The following is a 15,299-nucleotide window of genomic DNA, read 5'->3' as shown; positions in this document are numbered from 1 at the left end:
AGCGCTCTCGGAGTCCAGAGGCCGGCACTGTGAAGGTGACCCCCTGCGGGAGGAGGCCGACGGCCCCCGGGAGGACGATGGCCGGCGCCCGCCTCGCTCAGGCCCGCATCTCCGCTGCCGCCGCCGCCGCGGTGTGGCTCCTGTGGGCGCTCGGCCTCCCGGGCACCGAGGCCGGACCGCCGCCCTTGCCCCTCCGGCCGCCGGCCGGAACCGCCTGCCTGGACCTCTTTACCGCCGGGGTGCCTGCCTTTGTGCTCGACACCGAGGCCTCGGTCAGCAACGGGGCCACCTTCCTGGGCTCCCCCGCCGTGCGCCGCGACTGGGACTGCGTCCGCGCCTGCTGTGCCACACACAGCTGCAACCTAGCGCTGGTGGAGCTGCGGCCCAACGGCCTGGAGGACGACACCCCCTCCTGCTTCCTCATGAACTGCCTCTACGAGCAGAACTTTGTGTGCAAGTTCGCGCCCAGGGAGGGCTTCATCAACTACCTCATGCGAGAGGTTTATAGCTCGTACCGGGAGCTTCAGACCCAGGGCTTTGGAGGTAAGGAGCAGGGTGCCGGGCTGGGTGGATTCGGAGATTCGGGAAAGGGGCTGGTTGAGGAGGCCTGGGGACAGTGAGCATCAGAAAAGAGTTAAAGAGGAGAATCCATGCTACCTCAGTTCCTCCCCAGAAATAAACCCATTACCATCTAGTGGATTCTGACTCATAGCAACCCCATAGGACAGAATAGAACTGCCTCATAAAGTTTCCAGGGAAGGCCTGGTGGATTTGAACTGCCGACCGTTTGGTTAGCAGCCGCACTTAACCACTATGCCACCAGGGTTTTCTCCTCAGAAATAGGCAGCATAAAATAGTAAACAGAGGAAAGGGGATGTGGGAGGGTGACATCCTACAGTCCAGGCTCTGAATTCAAGATGTTCAGAGATGTTGGAGAAAGACCTTCAGCTATGGGTATGGGTATGGGAGAGAGGAGGCAACTACCCAGGCTTTCTGACTTCTGGCACCTATGGGCTGAGACTGGGAGTGAGGTGTCTTGATGCAGCTTGGTGACTACAAAGGTGCCTCTGGACACGCACTGCCCTAGGTACCTTGGGGCCCTGTCAGCTGAGCCTGATAGTCTCCTCCAGTGGCTGGTTTGGAACTGGTTAGCATCTCTCTGCTTCCCACCTCCCAGGACATATTAGCTCTTTGGTGGTCTGGGAAGGGCCACCAGACCCCAGAGATTAAGCCCAGTCTGAAGTGGACCCAAATCCAAGAGAGTGGAAGGGAGTTGTAGGCATAATAGCCTGGAGGCTCTTGGGTGTGGGGGGGTGAGGAGGGCTGCTGGGTGAGTCAGCTCACCTGATATGTATACCTGGTAGGGGAGGGATGTCAGCTGTCCTGGCAGGTGTGTGTGTGTGGACCCAGCTGACCCAGCTGACTTCTAGAATGAGCCAGACAGGGCTGTCCCTGCTTAGGGTCTAGTAGCCAAGTTATCTACTCACCTTGTTTACCTCCAGGGATAAGGGTTCAAAGTGGGGGCCAGGTCCCTTAAGAGACCTTTGCTCCCCATTCTCTTTACCTGCTGTTCTGGCCAGGTGGGGCTCCAGTGCAGAGGCAGGTCTAGACTGTTAACTTCTGTTAGCACTTTACAGTTTACTGAGTGCTGCCCCACACATTCTCAGCAGTCAACCCACTTTCTAGATCAAGAAACTAAGACTGTGTTATTAAACAATTTGCCCAGGGTAACATGCCTGTAAATGGTAGGCTTGGGCCTCCAACCCAAAGCCACCCCAAAGGGCCTGTGCTGTTTTTCATATCAGAGCACTTTCCTGGTAGAAACCTAGCACTCTGACCTGAGACAGCCCAGAACAGGACAGACCAGAGGAAGAGAACCCAGCAGGGCCCAGAACTGGGCTGGGCTGGGCTGAGCCTGGGGGTGGTCTCTGTTCTGTAAAGTGGGGAAGGGACTCTTCTGTCAGCTCTCTGGCCTTTTCCTGAGCCAGTCCCTCCCCCACGCTGAGGGTCCTCATTTCTCCCTATCCTTGCAGTGGCTCTTCTGGGTCATCGAGGAGAGATGGGATGGAATGGAATGGGGCTTTGACAAGGGGGCCATGATCTCTGGGCCAGGCTGGGCCCCAAGCCTGTTTCTCAGGAAGTGGCAGGTAGTGTAGGTGGTGATGCCTCTAATTGGCCTGCGGTGCCTGTGCACTTCCTCTCCAACAGAGGCCAGAGCCCCACACTCTGAGGGCTGTTCAGGGAGCTAGCTGGACTGAGGCCACATGGCCTTGGGACCAACCTTCCATACCTGGAAACCCCCAGGACTGGCCTGCTTGGCACAGGAAAGTGGAGTGGGGACTTCCTGGGGCATTTCGGGAGCTGGGTAGGGCCTGGATGGCACTCTAGGAAATGGGGGAAGTTGGGTTATGTTAAGGGGTCCATTCTCAGCTGGGTTCAGCTAGAGAGGTTGGAGGTGGGTAAGACCTGGGTAAAGGCATTCTGGGAGGCTAGGGGGACAGGGACAAGGCAAGCAAAGGGAGGAGGGTGGTCACACCTTCTAAACCTTTGATTCTTGTGTTGGGTAGAGAAATCCTCCCCAGGATGGGTTGGTTTGTTCCCTTTTCTCTGCCTGCGGCCAGGCCAGTTCAGTCCAGATTCCTGAGGTAGCAGGCTGGAGGAGCTTGCTCCTTCCTCCTTGCCCCTTCTCCCCTCCCCGCTCTTTCTTTTAGAGGAGTGGCTTTAGGAGGTGGAGCCCGTGTTTTCCTGGAGATGTTTTGAGGTCTGGCAGCTGGGGGAGGGGCTGGCTTTATTACCTTGAGCCCTTTGCTCTCTTGGGGGCTGGGAAGAGGGAGTGGTAGGGCTGGGCATCTGCCCCTTGGTCCTTGGGGCTGGGGCTTGAGAGGACAGAGCTACCTGGGGACAGGTCATTCCAGACTTGGCCCAAGTTCTGATGCATCACACTGCCTGCCGCTTCCCCGATGGGGGCCTAGTGGGGCTAGCCTTCTGCTAGGTAGACCTTTTTCAGAGAGCGAATTATTTTCTGAAAAATGCAAGGAGGGAGGAACAGGGCCCTCCCAGCTCAAAGACCCCTTGCGTTGCCTCTTGGCTTTGTCTCTCTGGGGTTGTCTTAGGGCCTGGCCCCTCTTCACCTGATTACCAACCTAACTACTGGGCTGGGGGTTAGATCAAGACAGGCACTTTCTTTTCCCACACTCCCTGTCTTATTTCCTCTGAACCCCTGATACCAAGTTCCCTTTTTGCGTTTTTGTAGGCCTCCCTCTGTACCAGAGTCCTGAGTGGAACAAATGGTTAAGTGCTTGACTACTACCAGAAAGGTTGATGGTTCAAACCCACCCAGAGGCATCCTGGAAGACAGGCCTGGCGATCTGCTTCTGAAAGATCACAGCCTTAAAAATCCTATAGAGCAGTCCTACTCTGCAAACATGGGGTCACCATGAGTCAGAATCTACAGATAACAACTATCAACAGCAATCCTCTGTAGCATTTGACATATAGCTCTGTGGAAACTCTTCCCCTCCCTTCTCTTTGCTGTCACTCATGTCCTGGTCTTCCCTGTCTGTGACTCTGAGTTCCCCACTGGCCCTGCTTTCTCTGTCTCATCAAAGAGGAATCCCTGTGACTCAGCCTCCTACCAGCTGTTCTTATCACTTTACCTTCTCATCTTCCTGTGCACTCGCTCTTACGCTGGAAGCAACCCTCGGTAGAACCTCTTTGGAGGGCAATTTGACGATATCCATCAAAACTTCAAATGCACATAAGCCTTGACACAGTTCACTTCTAGGATTTCATCTCACAGCTGTACCTGTATGTGTGTGGAACAACTGGCCAGCCAGTCATTGGCTGTAGCATTGTTTATAACAGCAAAGAATTGGAAAGAATCTACATGTCTGTCTACACACCCTATAATTGAGTATTATAATCAGACCTAAAGCAGCATGGCGTAGTTCTTAGTTGCAGAAGGAAGGAAGAATTAATTAACTTAAAGCAACAGGGGACTGGTAAACCAAAAAACCAAACCATTGCCATCGAGTTGATTCCAACTCATAGCGACCCTATAGGACAGAGTAGAACTGCCTCACAGTTTCCGAGGAGCAGCTCGTAGATTTAAACTACCAGCCTTTTGGTTTGCAGTCACACACTTACACCTCTGCACCACCAGGGCTCCAGAATGGTTAAATAAATTATACAGTGGAATACTATGCAACAACAATAACAAAAGGGAACTCCATTTGTATTGCTAGGGAATAATTTCCAATCCGTATTAAGGGAAAAACAAGATGAAGAACTTGCGTGCGTGTGAATGTAAAGAATATCTATGGTTATCCACACACATACACGCAAAAACAAACCGGTGAAAGTAGAAACCTCTGAGGAAAGAACCTGAGGGGTTAAGAAAAAGATAGGACCTAACTTTCCACTACACTTTTGTACTTTTTACGTTTTATATCATGTAAATGTATTGCCTACGTTAAGAAAAAACGACAACCTGAGATTAGAATAGCAGTCAAAATCATATCTCTAAGCAGGTGAGTGAGCTGCAGCAGCTGTTTTGGAGAGAGAAGAAGATGTGGAATCAGACAGACATGGGTTCAAATTCTAGCTCTGCCGGTTAGTGACTGGGAGACCCTGAACAAGCCATTTCACCTGGTGTAGTTTCTCATCTGTAAAGAGGGTTGGGAACGCAGCTGAGGCAGGTGGTTATGAAGGTAGGTGATGCAGGTCAGCAAGCTTTTTCTGTAAAGGTCCAAATAGTAAATGTCTTAAGCTTTGTGAGCCATACAGTCTCTGTCACAGCTACTCAGCTCTGCTGTGATAGTGGGAAAGCAGCCATAGACAGTATGTAAACAAATGGGTGTGGCTGTGTTCCAGTTTATGGAGATTGAAATTTGAATTTCATGTAATTTTCAGGTATCACAAAATATTATTCTCCTTTTAATTTTTGATTTTTTTTTCCAATTATTTAAAAAGGAATAGGCAGTGGGTCACATTTGGCCTCTGGGCCATAGTCTTCCAACTCCTGATGTAGGCAATGCAGGTGAAGTACCTGTCTCTGGTTCCCTAGATGCTGGAGTTAAGCCCTTGACTACTAAGTCAACCACAGTAGTTGGCAGTTTGAACCTACCCAGAGGCGCCTGGGGATACAAACCTGGCGATCTGCTTCCAAAAGGTCACAGCCTTGAAAACCCTATGGAGCAGTTCTACTCTGCACACTTGGGGTGGCCACGAGTTGGAACTGACTGGACTCGAGAGCAACTGACAATGACAACATGGCATGTAATATCACAACAGACAGAACACATGATGAGAATCTAAAGTACCTACCACATGTCTTCACAGAGTATAATATGCAACTCCAGGTCTGTCTCCAGCCCTGGCCTCTCTGGAGCTCCCACCACATCTCCCACTGCCGGCTGCTCACTTCCTCTCTGGATGGTCTTTCTTCCCTCAAATCTAACTTCTGTGTAACCGAATGTACATGTTCCCTCTAAATCTGGTTTCCCTTCCTCTTGTGCTGACTCCCCAGGAGCCTGAAGTGGCCCAGTTGTTTCTCACATCCTGCTTTCTTCCCATTCCTTGGCTGGCCCTCCAAGTCAGACCACTCCCGCTGCACTGCTCCACTCAACCTCCCACCCCCATAGGAATACTTCCTAATGGGGGTTGGTAAACAGCTGCTACTGCCTAGAGAGCTCTTGAGTGCCCCCTGCTGCCCCTATCCTTTGACCCCTCCCTTAGGATTCCTGGACCCACCATCCACAGCAGTGTCTCTCCCCTTCCTGTAACAAAAAAACAAACAAACAACCTAGTTGTTAAATACTTAAAAGTCACTGCCGCTGTGGGCCTATGTCCAAATGTCCTGGTCTGGCCTCCAGGACCCTTGAGCTCTGTCCCAGCCTAGCTTGTTTCCTTCTTGTCCACCAAACTAGCCTTGCAAATTCCTCACTCTTTGGTTTATCATGTTTTCTGCCATCATCAAGGACACCACACTTTCTTCCTCACAGCCAAACAAAGACATCCTTTCTCCCTCCTCCAGAAAGCCTTCCCTTATCCCCCTAGCCTGCTGTGGTCTCTCCCTTCTCCGAATGTCCACTACCTTCTCTGTGTACACTTAGCACCTGTTGCTCATGTTGTTGGAGTTCTGAGGCTTTTATCTCCCAAATGGACTGCAATCTCTTGAAGGGGAGCATATTAATTTCCTGTGGCAGCTGTAATAAATGACCACAAATTAGGTGGCTTCAAATGAAAAAATTTATTCTCTCAGTTCTGGAGCTCAGAAGTCCAAGATCTCCTTCTGAAGGTTCTAGGGCAGGACCTTCCTTGCCTCTTCCAGCTTCTGGTGGTTCAGGCGTTCCTTGGCTTGGGCTAATCTCTGCCTCCACCTTCACTTGTCTTTCTCCTCCTGTCTTCTCTTCTGCCTCTGTGAGGACACTGGGTGTTGGGTTTAGGGCCCACCCAGGTAACCCAGGATGATCCCATCTTGAGATAATTAACTTGGTTACATCTGCAAAGATGCTTTTTCCAAATAAGGTCACATTCACAGGTTCCAGAGATTGGATGTGGCCATGTATTTTGTGGGGCCACCATTCAGCCCACTAGAGACAGAAATCCTGCTGTGTGCTTTTCTCCCTCTCCCAGCCCCTAACCCTGAGACTGGAGAAACCTCAGGTAGAGGCAGGGCACGGTAGCCTCAGGACCTATTGTACCTAGGGGCAGAGTCTGTTCACAGTGGCAGAGGAGGCACTCTCTTTCCTCAGCTGCTCACCCTGGGGCACCATGGGTTTGCCAGGTTCTTGCCCAGAGACTGTGCTTAAGGACGCTATCCAGGTGGTCAGTCAGGGGCCTCCCCCAGCCTCTGGCCAGCAGAGTGAGGGGTGATGGGTTTAATCACACATTTATTTATTTGGTTTTCTGAAAATATTGTTACTTTTTAAACAGCACAAGTACTTGCTTATCGTAGGAAATAGGAACAAGCCAAAAAATATATATATACGTGTGTATGCATGTATGTCGGGAGCATCAAGTCAATTCCGACTCATAGTGACTCTATGAGACAGAGTAAAGCTGCCCCATAGGGTTTCTTAGACTGTAATCTTTACAGGAGCAGATCACCAGGTGTTTTCTCTCGTAGAGCTGCTGGTGGGTTTGAACTACTGACCTTTTGGTTAGCAGCCAAGCGCTTAACCATTGGCCCACCAGGGCTCCATATGTATGTGTGTGTGTGTGTGCGTGTGTGTGTGTGTGTGTAAACCCATTGCTGTCAATTCCAACTCATAACAATCCTATAGGACAGAGCAGATCTGCCCAATAGGGGTCTCCAACGTGTGGCTGGTGGATTTGAACCACTGAACTTTTAGTTAAAAGCCAAATTCTTAACCACTGTGCCACCAGGGCTCCATAAATATGTATATTCTCCCTGCAGTGGGACAGATGGCATACGCTGTTCAGTAATTTGCTTTAAAAAAAAAAAAAAAGGGTTTTACAACATAAAAATGTCTTCAACATACCAAAGACAATATCTCTGAATGAAGAGCAGAAAAGATGGTTTAATTGTAAGCTCCAGCCTGCACCCCGTGTAGGATCTAGGTTTGGCCCATACCGATCCCCTGACCCCCAGGAGACACTTGGTCCGTAGTGGGAGTTGACCTAACCTCCCCTTCTCCACAGAGTCCCGGGTCCCCAAGGCCTGGGCGGGCATGGACTTGAAGGTACAGCCCCAGGAACCCCTGGTGCTGAGGAGTGATGAGAACACAGAGTGGCACCTGCTGCAAGGTGACACGGCTGTCAGGGTAGAGGTAAGGCACCGGGCTGGGTCCTTGACCCTCCTCAACTATCTGGAGGCTAGGCCAGCCAGTGGCAGGGGACATGGTGGGAGTGATAGAAGCTGAGGATGCATTTAATGGCCGGTTCCTCTGCTCTCCCCAGGGGTAGATATTGGGCTGGGAGAGCCTGAGGAAGCCCAAGGGCATCAGGTGGCATCCGGCCTGATGGCCACTCTTGTGTATAGAAAAATGACCCGGACCAGGTGAAGCTATGGGGACTCCAAGAAGGCACCTACCTGTTCCAGCTGACAGTGACCAACTCAGACCAGCCAGATAACACTGCCAACCTCACGGTCACTGTGCTGTCTGCCAAGCAGACAGAAGGTGAGGGAGAGGGAGGGGAGGGGAGGGGAGGCCGCACTGGGAGCCACACTCTGCTGATTGGCCCCAAACGCCCCCCTCTCACACACTCCCCTCCCCCCAGAATATTGCCTTGCGTCCTACAAGGTGGGCCGCTGCCGGGGCGCCTTCCCTCGCTGGTACTACAGCCCTCCGGAACAGGTCTGCAAGAGCTTCATTTACGGAGGTTGCCTGGGCAACAAGAACAACTACCTTCGGGAAGAAGAGTGCAAGCTCGCCTGCCGGGATGTGCAAGGTGGGCCTTCAAAGGCCACTTTGGGGCTCAGGCAACTTTCCCCCAGGGAGGGTGGTCTCCTTACTGATCAGGGAGGTGGGTGGTGGGCGTCCCTGTTCCCAGCTCTCTCCCCGACATGTCATCCCTGCTGGGGCCTGGCCCTGCTTCTGCTCACGTCTCTGTTCTCTCTCTCCCAGGCCCCTCAATGGAAAGGCAACATCCAGGTGGGCTTTGCTTCTTTCCCTCTTTCCCACAGCCCCATAAAAACCCAGTAACGACCCTATAGGGGACCCCCATATGATGTCCGCACCCCAACCATTCCTGCCCCAATAAGATGTGGAGGGATCACCCGTACCCCGCCCCTGCCGGCCCAGCACACCCCTGCCAGGGTCCGCCCAGCTCGTGTGTAGGAGAGGCCGAGGCGGTGGTGGAAGGGGAAGAGTGGGCCTGCATGATGCTGTGCTGGGGCAGAGGCTGGATAAGTGGTGACCTCTGTGTTCCCCCTGACCTCGCCCCGCCCGTCCTACCCCCACGCAGTATGCTCTGGCACCTGTCAGGCCACCCAGTTCCGCTGTGGTGATGGCTGCTGCATCGATGGCTTCCTGGAGTGTGACGACACCCCCGACTGTCCTGACGCCTCTGACGAGGCCACCTGTGAAAAATGTGAGGCCTGGGAAAGGGAGAGGGTTGTGCATGGAGGCTTGCAGGGGTCCTGACAGCTCTGCCCTGTACCCCGGGAGACCCGCATTGGGTCAGTACCTTTGACCTTTCATCTCCGCAGACACCAGCGGCTTCGATGAGCTCCAGAGCTTCCATTTCCCCAGTGACAAAGGTGAGAGCGCTCCACCCCCTGAGGGTCAGGGCCGACATTGGCACCGCCAACCCGATCTTCCGGCCTCGCTCATTATGTCACGCTCAGACGGGGCCTGCAGTGTGTGCCAGGCTGTGGGCAGAAGGATCCCGGGGTGGGCCCAGCTCTCCAGATGAGCTTCTAGGCTCTCTTCTCCGGCTCATGGTTCCCAAGCCTCCGTCACTGTCTTAACACTGTCATCACTTCAGCCATGCCCACGTAGCATTGAGATGTTATTTAATGAATATTTTTTTCTATAAATCAACTCTTTTTTTTAATGCATTTTTAAAAGAAAATTTCACATCACTACCATAAATGAAAAGCCACTGTTACTTGCCACAAGTGGAGAACAACAATAAAAATAAGTATAATAAATCAGTGTTCATGAGTCTTAGCTGGATTTTGTTACCTGCCAAGGATCAGACCTGAAGCCCATCCTCTTGGTTAAAAAGGCAGGTCAGCCCGTGTTAGAAAATTGAGGCTGCTTCTTCAGCAGTTAGAAAAGTTGGGAGGAAATGGAAAAGGAAATAACTCTATGAGTCAGTGTAGTTTACTTCTGTGCCCAGGGTTATTGTCCAGGATCTGTGTCCCTTGCTTCTGGCAACACTGCCCTGGGCTCTTGAGGCCCCGTGAGCCACAGCCCCCTCCCAGCATGAGGCGAGGTTGGGAGATGGTGGGAGACTGGTGGATGGTGCTGGGAGGCCCCTGGACTCATTTGCCGCTCTGCTGGCTGTTCCCCCCAGGGCACTGCGTGGACCTGCCAGACACAGGACTCTGTCAGGAGAGCATCCCTCGCTGGTATTACAACCCCTTCACTGAGCACTGCTCTCGCTTTACCTATGGCGGTTGTCATGGCAACAAGAACAACTTTGAGGAGGAGCAGCACTGTCTGGAGTCCTGTCGTGGCATCTCCAGTGAGCAGGGCAGAGGCAGGGAGGGGTGGTGGAAATGGGAGAGGAAGGACTTAGCTAGAGCTCTCTGCTTTGTCCCAAGGCGCAGGCTGACCACACCGCTGTCCCCAGAGTGCCTGGAGTGGGAGTGGGGGGAGATGGCAGTGGGGGGTGTCTTCATTTCCTAGTGCTGCTGTAATAGAAGTGCCACAAGTGGGTGGCTTTAAAGAAGAGAAATTTGTTTTTTCACAATTCAGGAGGCTAGAAGTCCAAGTTCAGGGCACCAGCTCTAGGGGTGTCAGCTCTGAGGGGGAAACCTTGTCTCTTTCAGCTTCTGTAGCCTTGGCGTCCCTCAGTTCTTTGGTGATCTTCACATGACATCTGTCTTCGCCCGCTTGTGCTCGCTTCTGTATCTGATTTTCTCTTTTTATAGCTCAGAAGTGATTAGATTTAGGACGCACCCTACACTGCTGTGGCTCCATTGCATAACAAAACACCATGCATGGATATAGGGATTAGGATTCCAACACATATTTTGGGGGACACAGTTCAATCCATTACAGGGCATCTGGGACGCTGGGGAGCAGCTGAGTCTCAGAGCCCCTCAGCGTTGACTGTTGTCTCCCCCATCACTTTGCAGAGAAGGATGTGTTTGGTCTGCGGCGAGAAAACCCCACCCCCAGCGTAGGTAAGCCCTGTACTGCCCTGTAGCTGAGGTTGATGGACAGGTATCAATTCAAGGATCAACTCCACAGGATCAGTGGGGACTACCTAAAGCTGTGTTGAGAAGGATCCTGAGGTTGCCTAAAGGGACCGAGTGCCATAATTAAATAGTGATGCCTGCAATGGGCAAGGGAGGAAACTATAATAAAATGCATGCCGGGTATTGGCCATCAGGGTCCCGGGCCTTCCTCCAAGCTTCCTTCAAGTAGAGCCACCTGGAGCCTGGACCTGAGGCCCACCAGAAACCCTCCATCATAACTCCTTAAAGAGTTGTCAGGCTCTTCATGTGCTAGAGCTTTGAGTTGAGTACCCACAGCCTTCCACAGCTGGCACCCATTCTGACTCGGTCCCTTGGATACAGTGTAGGATTGGGAGCCCCTCATTCTGCTGCTTCTTCCCCAGGCTCTGTGGAGGTGGCCATTGCGGTGCTCCTGGCCGCCTGCATTGTGGTGGTGATAGCCATCCTGGGTTACTGCTTCTTCAAGAACCAGAGGAAGGGCTTGCGCAGACACCGTCACCGCCACCACCCACCACCCACCCCCGCCAGCTCCACGGTCTCCACCACCGAGGACACAGAGCACCTGGTCTATAACCACACGACCCGGCCCCTCTGAGCCGGGAGCTGCCTTGGTCCTTCAGCTGGGATGCTCACCAGCTCTCCTGGCCTTGCTTCCTCCTCTCCAAGATGGAGGCCTGGGCTGGGAAAAACTTTGGGACCACATTTCTCCAGCCTGTCCCCTAGGGCCACTCTGCTCAGAGGCCAGGGCTCCAGCTCCTCCTGGAGGTGCCTCAGCTGAGCTGGGGGCAGGTGTTTCTGAAAAGGCTCAAGGGCCTGGGACAGGAAAAACCCCTGAGCCACGAGTCCTGTACTCAGATGAACCTGTCTCTTCAGCCATCTGCCTAGGATTTCAGATGAAGCTGACATTTTGTTTCCTGTTCAAAACTGCCTACCCCCTACCCTGTGGCCACCGCAGGGTGTGGGGAGACCTGAGGCAGTGTCAGAAGCTGGAGGCCCCCTACCCTGTCCTCCAAACCTGCCTCTTCCCCTCCACCCAATCCAGGCCAGGGGGGAAGGACCTCTCTGTATATTTTGTGCTGTAAAGAGTTTTGTTTATTTAATGCCATGGAGGTGGGCAAAGAGGAGTGGAAGACTGCTGTCTGGCCTTTGCCTTCTGTCTTCCTCTTCCTCCAATATTGAGCCCTCTGACCTTGACCATCCCCAGCTGGCCTGGCCTGGCTGGCAGAGCCAGAAAAGGCCCAGGGGTAGGGCAGGGGTGGGGGGGCTGCATGCTTTCATCCCCCACCACCACTCACCTGCATTCACCTCTCCACCCCCTCCCCACTTCGCCATAGGGCCCTGTCCACCCACAGTGTAATAAAATGGGTTGGTCTGTGGGCTTCTGCCTCCATTCTGTGGGCCAGGGAAGGGATACAGTTGCTTGGGGGGAGATGGGACCGCCCTGTCCAAGTCCAACCGGTTCAGTCTTTGGCCACCCTGTTCAGCAGGTTTTCCTACCTCTCCCGAAACTGCCCCAGCCCCTAAGGGTGGAGAGAAGTGTTAAATTTGACCACCAGAGGGGAGGGGTGAGAGGGCCATGGGGGTTGGGGGCCAGAGAAGCTGCAGGGCTGCTGTGTAGGATAGTTTCTTCCTGGTCTGAGCCTCCCAACAAGCCTGTTCAGTAGCTGGGGCACCCTTAGTGTGTTAGATGGGGATGGGGGAGGGGTTGCAGATTTGAACCCTGGCCTCTAGTTCCAACTTTCTTTGGTGTAGTGGCTGGGAATGGGGGTCCCATTTGGCCCAGGTCACCAGTTGTCCCCCCATTCACAGACACCTTGGCTTCTTCACAGGAATGCAGCCCCCCTCCCCTGCGCAGCTCCACACTCCTGTCCAGCAGCCTTTATTCTTTGATCCTCTCCTAGTCCTCCAAAAAATCCTACTTGTATTCATTCAACAATTTGCTGAGCTCCTATGTGCCAGGCACTGCCAGTCACTAGGAATTTGGTTTGTCAAAGCTAAGAAGTTTCCTGAACACAACCAAACATTTTGAGGGACAAAGTAGCAAGGGCAGGGGTCTGGGGACCATGGTTTCAGGGGATAACTAGGTCAATTGGCATAACAAAGTTTATTAATAAAATGCTCTGCATTCCACTTTGGTGAGTGGCATCTGGGGTTTTAAAAGCTTGCCAGCAACCATCTAAGATGCATCAATTGACCCCAACCCACCTGGAACGAAGGAGCATGAAGAACATCACAGACACAAGGATAATATTAGCCCAAGAGACAAGGGCCACATAAAGCAGGGACTCCATCAGCCTGAGATCAGAAGAACTAGATGGTGCCCAGCTACCACCTGTGACTGCCCTGATAGGAAACAACAGAGAGTCCCTGCCAGAGCAGGAGAAAAGTGTGCAGAACTCAAATTCTAGTAAAGGGACCAGACATAATGGTCTGACAGACAAGGAGCCCCAAAAGACATGGATGGCCCCCAGACTCTGTTAACCCAGAACTAAAACCATTCCCAAAGCCAACTCTTCAGACAAAGATTAGACTGGACTATAAAACATAAAATAATACTCGGGAAGAGTGTGCTTCATAGTTCAAGTAGATACACAATACAGCTTCTGTCCGGAGGTGGGATGAGGAGCCAGAAAGGGATAGGAGCTGATTGAATGGACACAGGAGCTGGTTGAATGGATACGGGAAAGCCAGGGTGGAAAGGGGGAATGTGCTGTTATGTTATAGGGATAGCAACTAGGGTCACATAACAATATGTGTATAAGTTTTTGTACGAGAAGTTAACTTGAGCTGTAAGCTTTCACCTAAAGCACAATAAACTGAAAAAAAAAATTAGTTTGTCAAGACAAGCACTTAAATAGTTCTTGGCACATGGAAAGCAGTATGTAAGTGCTTTACATAGCTCAAGTGATTGCACACAGCCTCGTGATATAAAACCAAACCCACTGCCATCGAGTTGATTTCAACTCAGTGACCCTGTGGGGCAGAGCAAAACTGCCCTATTGGGTTTCCAAGGCCCTGTGATCTAGCTACTATTATCCCTATTTTACAGATGAGGAGACTGACTCAGCAAGGTTAAGTGAGCTCCCAAGGTCCTAGAACCACCTGGGAGAATTGGATTCAAACCCTACAGTAAGGGTCCAGAGCCTAAGAGAGAACTTTAGATTGTGGTAACGGCTGTGCAGAAACATAAATGGGAATGTGAAAGGTTGAGCCTACTTCCTGGCAAGTGGAAAACAACCTACATAGGAAGCCATGAACGTACAGCTGAATGAATTCCATAACTGCACACCCCTCTGAGGCAAGCACCCAGATCAGACTCATTAGCACCCCAGAAGGATGGAGCTCCTTTGGGTGGGGCACACTGTCACACCTCCATGTTTTTGTACATGTGCTCTCAGCCAAGACCACTTCCCCACCATTCATCCCTCAGCCTATGCTCTCGTTCCTGAAACTTGCACACACCCAGGTCGGGCTCTCCCTGCTCCACATGCCTATGTCTGCTAACAAGACCTGGGCACAGAGCAACGTTTGCTTCATTTACCTGGCTTCCCTCTGGGTATGAGCGCCAAGCGACCAGTGTCATCCCTGGTTTCCAACACTCCATCCATACTCCCTCCATCTGCAGTAAATGATGCTGAGTTACCCTGCTTTGGCACCTGGGGCATCATGTTTTCCTTTCTAGCACCCTACTTTTGCCAGCCACTCATCCACCTTCATGATCTAACCCCCATTATTAGTTCTTTCTCTATGAGTACTTCCCAGACTGGGGTGATATGACTTATTAAAGTCTATCTCTGTATCCCAGTGCCTAGGAACAATGATCAACACAGAGTAAGTGCTTAATAGTACAAAGTGAACATGCTGTCTGGGTGGGGCAGTGAGCAAGTGAGACGATGCCAGGCAAAGTGCTATGCCTAGTACCAGCTGCTGGGACCTGGTGTTGGGCCAGCTCTGGCGGTAGAAGATCCTGCAGGGAGCCGTTAGGGGGTGCTCTCACTGCTCTGGGCACTGTGTTCTCTGCTGCACAGGTTTGAGGAGAGGCCCACAGGCAGGTGTCTGGTGCATGGAGCAATGAAGCTGCGATGAAGCCTCTGCTCTCCTGGAGTTTACACTCCGGATTGCTGGCAGCAGGGATGGAAATACACTTGTCCCCAGACCACTCCACATCTCTCTGACTTCCCCAGCCGTCCTCTGCTCCACCTACCCAAATGAAGCCCCGTTCTCGGAACTTTGCACAGGTGGCTGCCTTTACCTCAAATGACCCTTTGCCCGTGGAAAGCTCTGACTTACCCCCCCACCCCGATCCAGCTCAAAAAGCCTCCCTCGGCTCCAGCAGGAGGTTTTCACTTCCCTCTCCATTCTCATACTGTTCACAGCCCTGCTGCATACATGTGGACCATGTTAGTGCATGTCTGGAGTCCCT

The 15,299-nt window shown here is 52.2% G+C and overlaps 1 protein-coding gene across 1 annotated transcript; it reads left to right on the top strand.

The window, feature by feature from the left end:
- The first annotated feature begins 77 nt into the window (after positions 1 to 77).
- SPINT1 (serine peptidase inhibitor, Kunitz type 1) lies at positions 78 to 14,372 on the top strand. The gene is made up of 10 exons (XM_010598349.3): positions 78 to 543; positions 7,666 to 7,793; positions 8,006 to 8,144; positions 8,245 to 8,415; positions 8,592 to 8,618; positions 8,932 to 9,057; positions 9,176 to 9,226; positions 9,988 to 10,158; positions 10,775 to 10,822; positions 11,260 to 14,372. The coding sequence occupies exons 1-10, from the start codon at positions 78 to 80 to the stop codon at positions 11,469 to 11,471; spliced, it is 1,539 nt and encodes a 512-aa protein (XP_010596651.2). The 3' UTR covers positions 11,472 to 14,372.
- Positions 14,373 to 15,299: the final 927 nt, after the last annotated feature.

Source organism: Loxodonta africana, chromosome 10 (genome assembly GCF_030014295.1).
Source record: "Loxodonta africana isolate mLoxAfr1 chromosome 10, mLoxAfr1.hap2, whole genome shotgun sequence".
NCBI lineage: Eukaryota > Metazoa > Chordata > Mammalia > Proboscidea > Elephantidae > Loxodonta > Loxodonta africana.
The sequence above is the reverse complement of the archived record's forward strand: the minus strand, read 5'-3'. Positions and strand labels throughout refer to the sequence as shown.

Excerpts from the sequence above, each read along its gene's own strand:
- SPINT1 (XM_010598349.3), top strand. The coding sequence starts at position 78 with ATGGCCGGCGCCCGCCTCGCTCAGGCCCGCATCTCCGCTGCCGCCGCC. Across the intron at positions 8,416-8,591 it reads CGCCTGCCGGGATGTGCAAG|GCCCCTCAATGGAAAGGCAA; the intron begins GTGGGCCTTCAA and ends TCTCTCTCCCAG. Across the intron at positions 10,823-11,259 it reads AAACCCCACCCCCAGCGTAG|GCTCTGTGGAGGTGGCCATT; the intron begins GTAAGCCCTGTA and ends CTTCTTCCCCAG.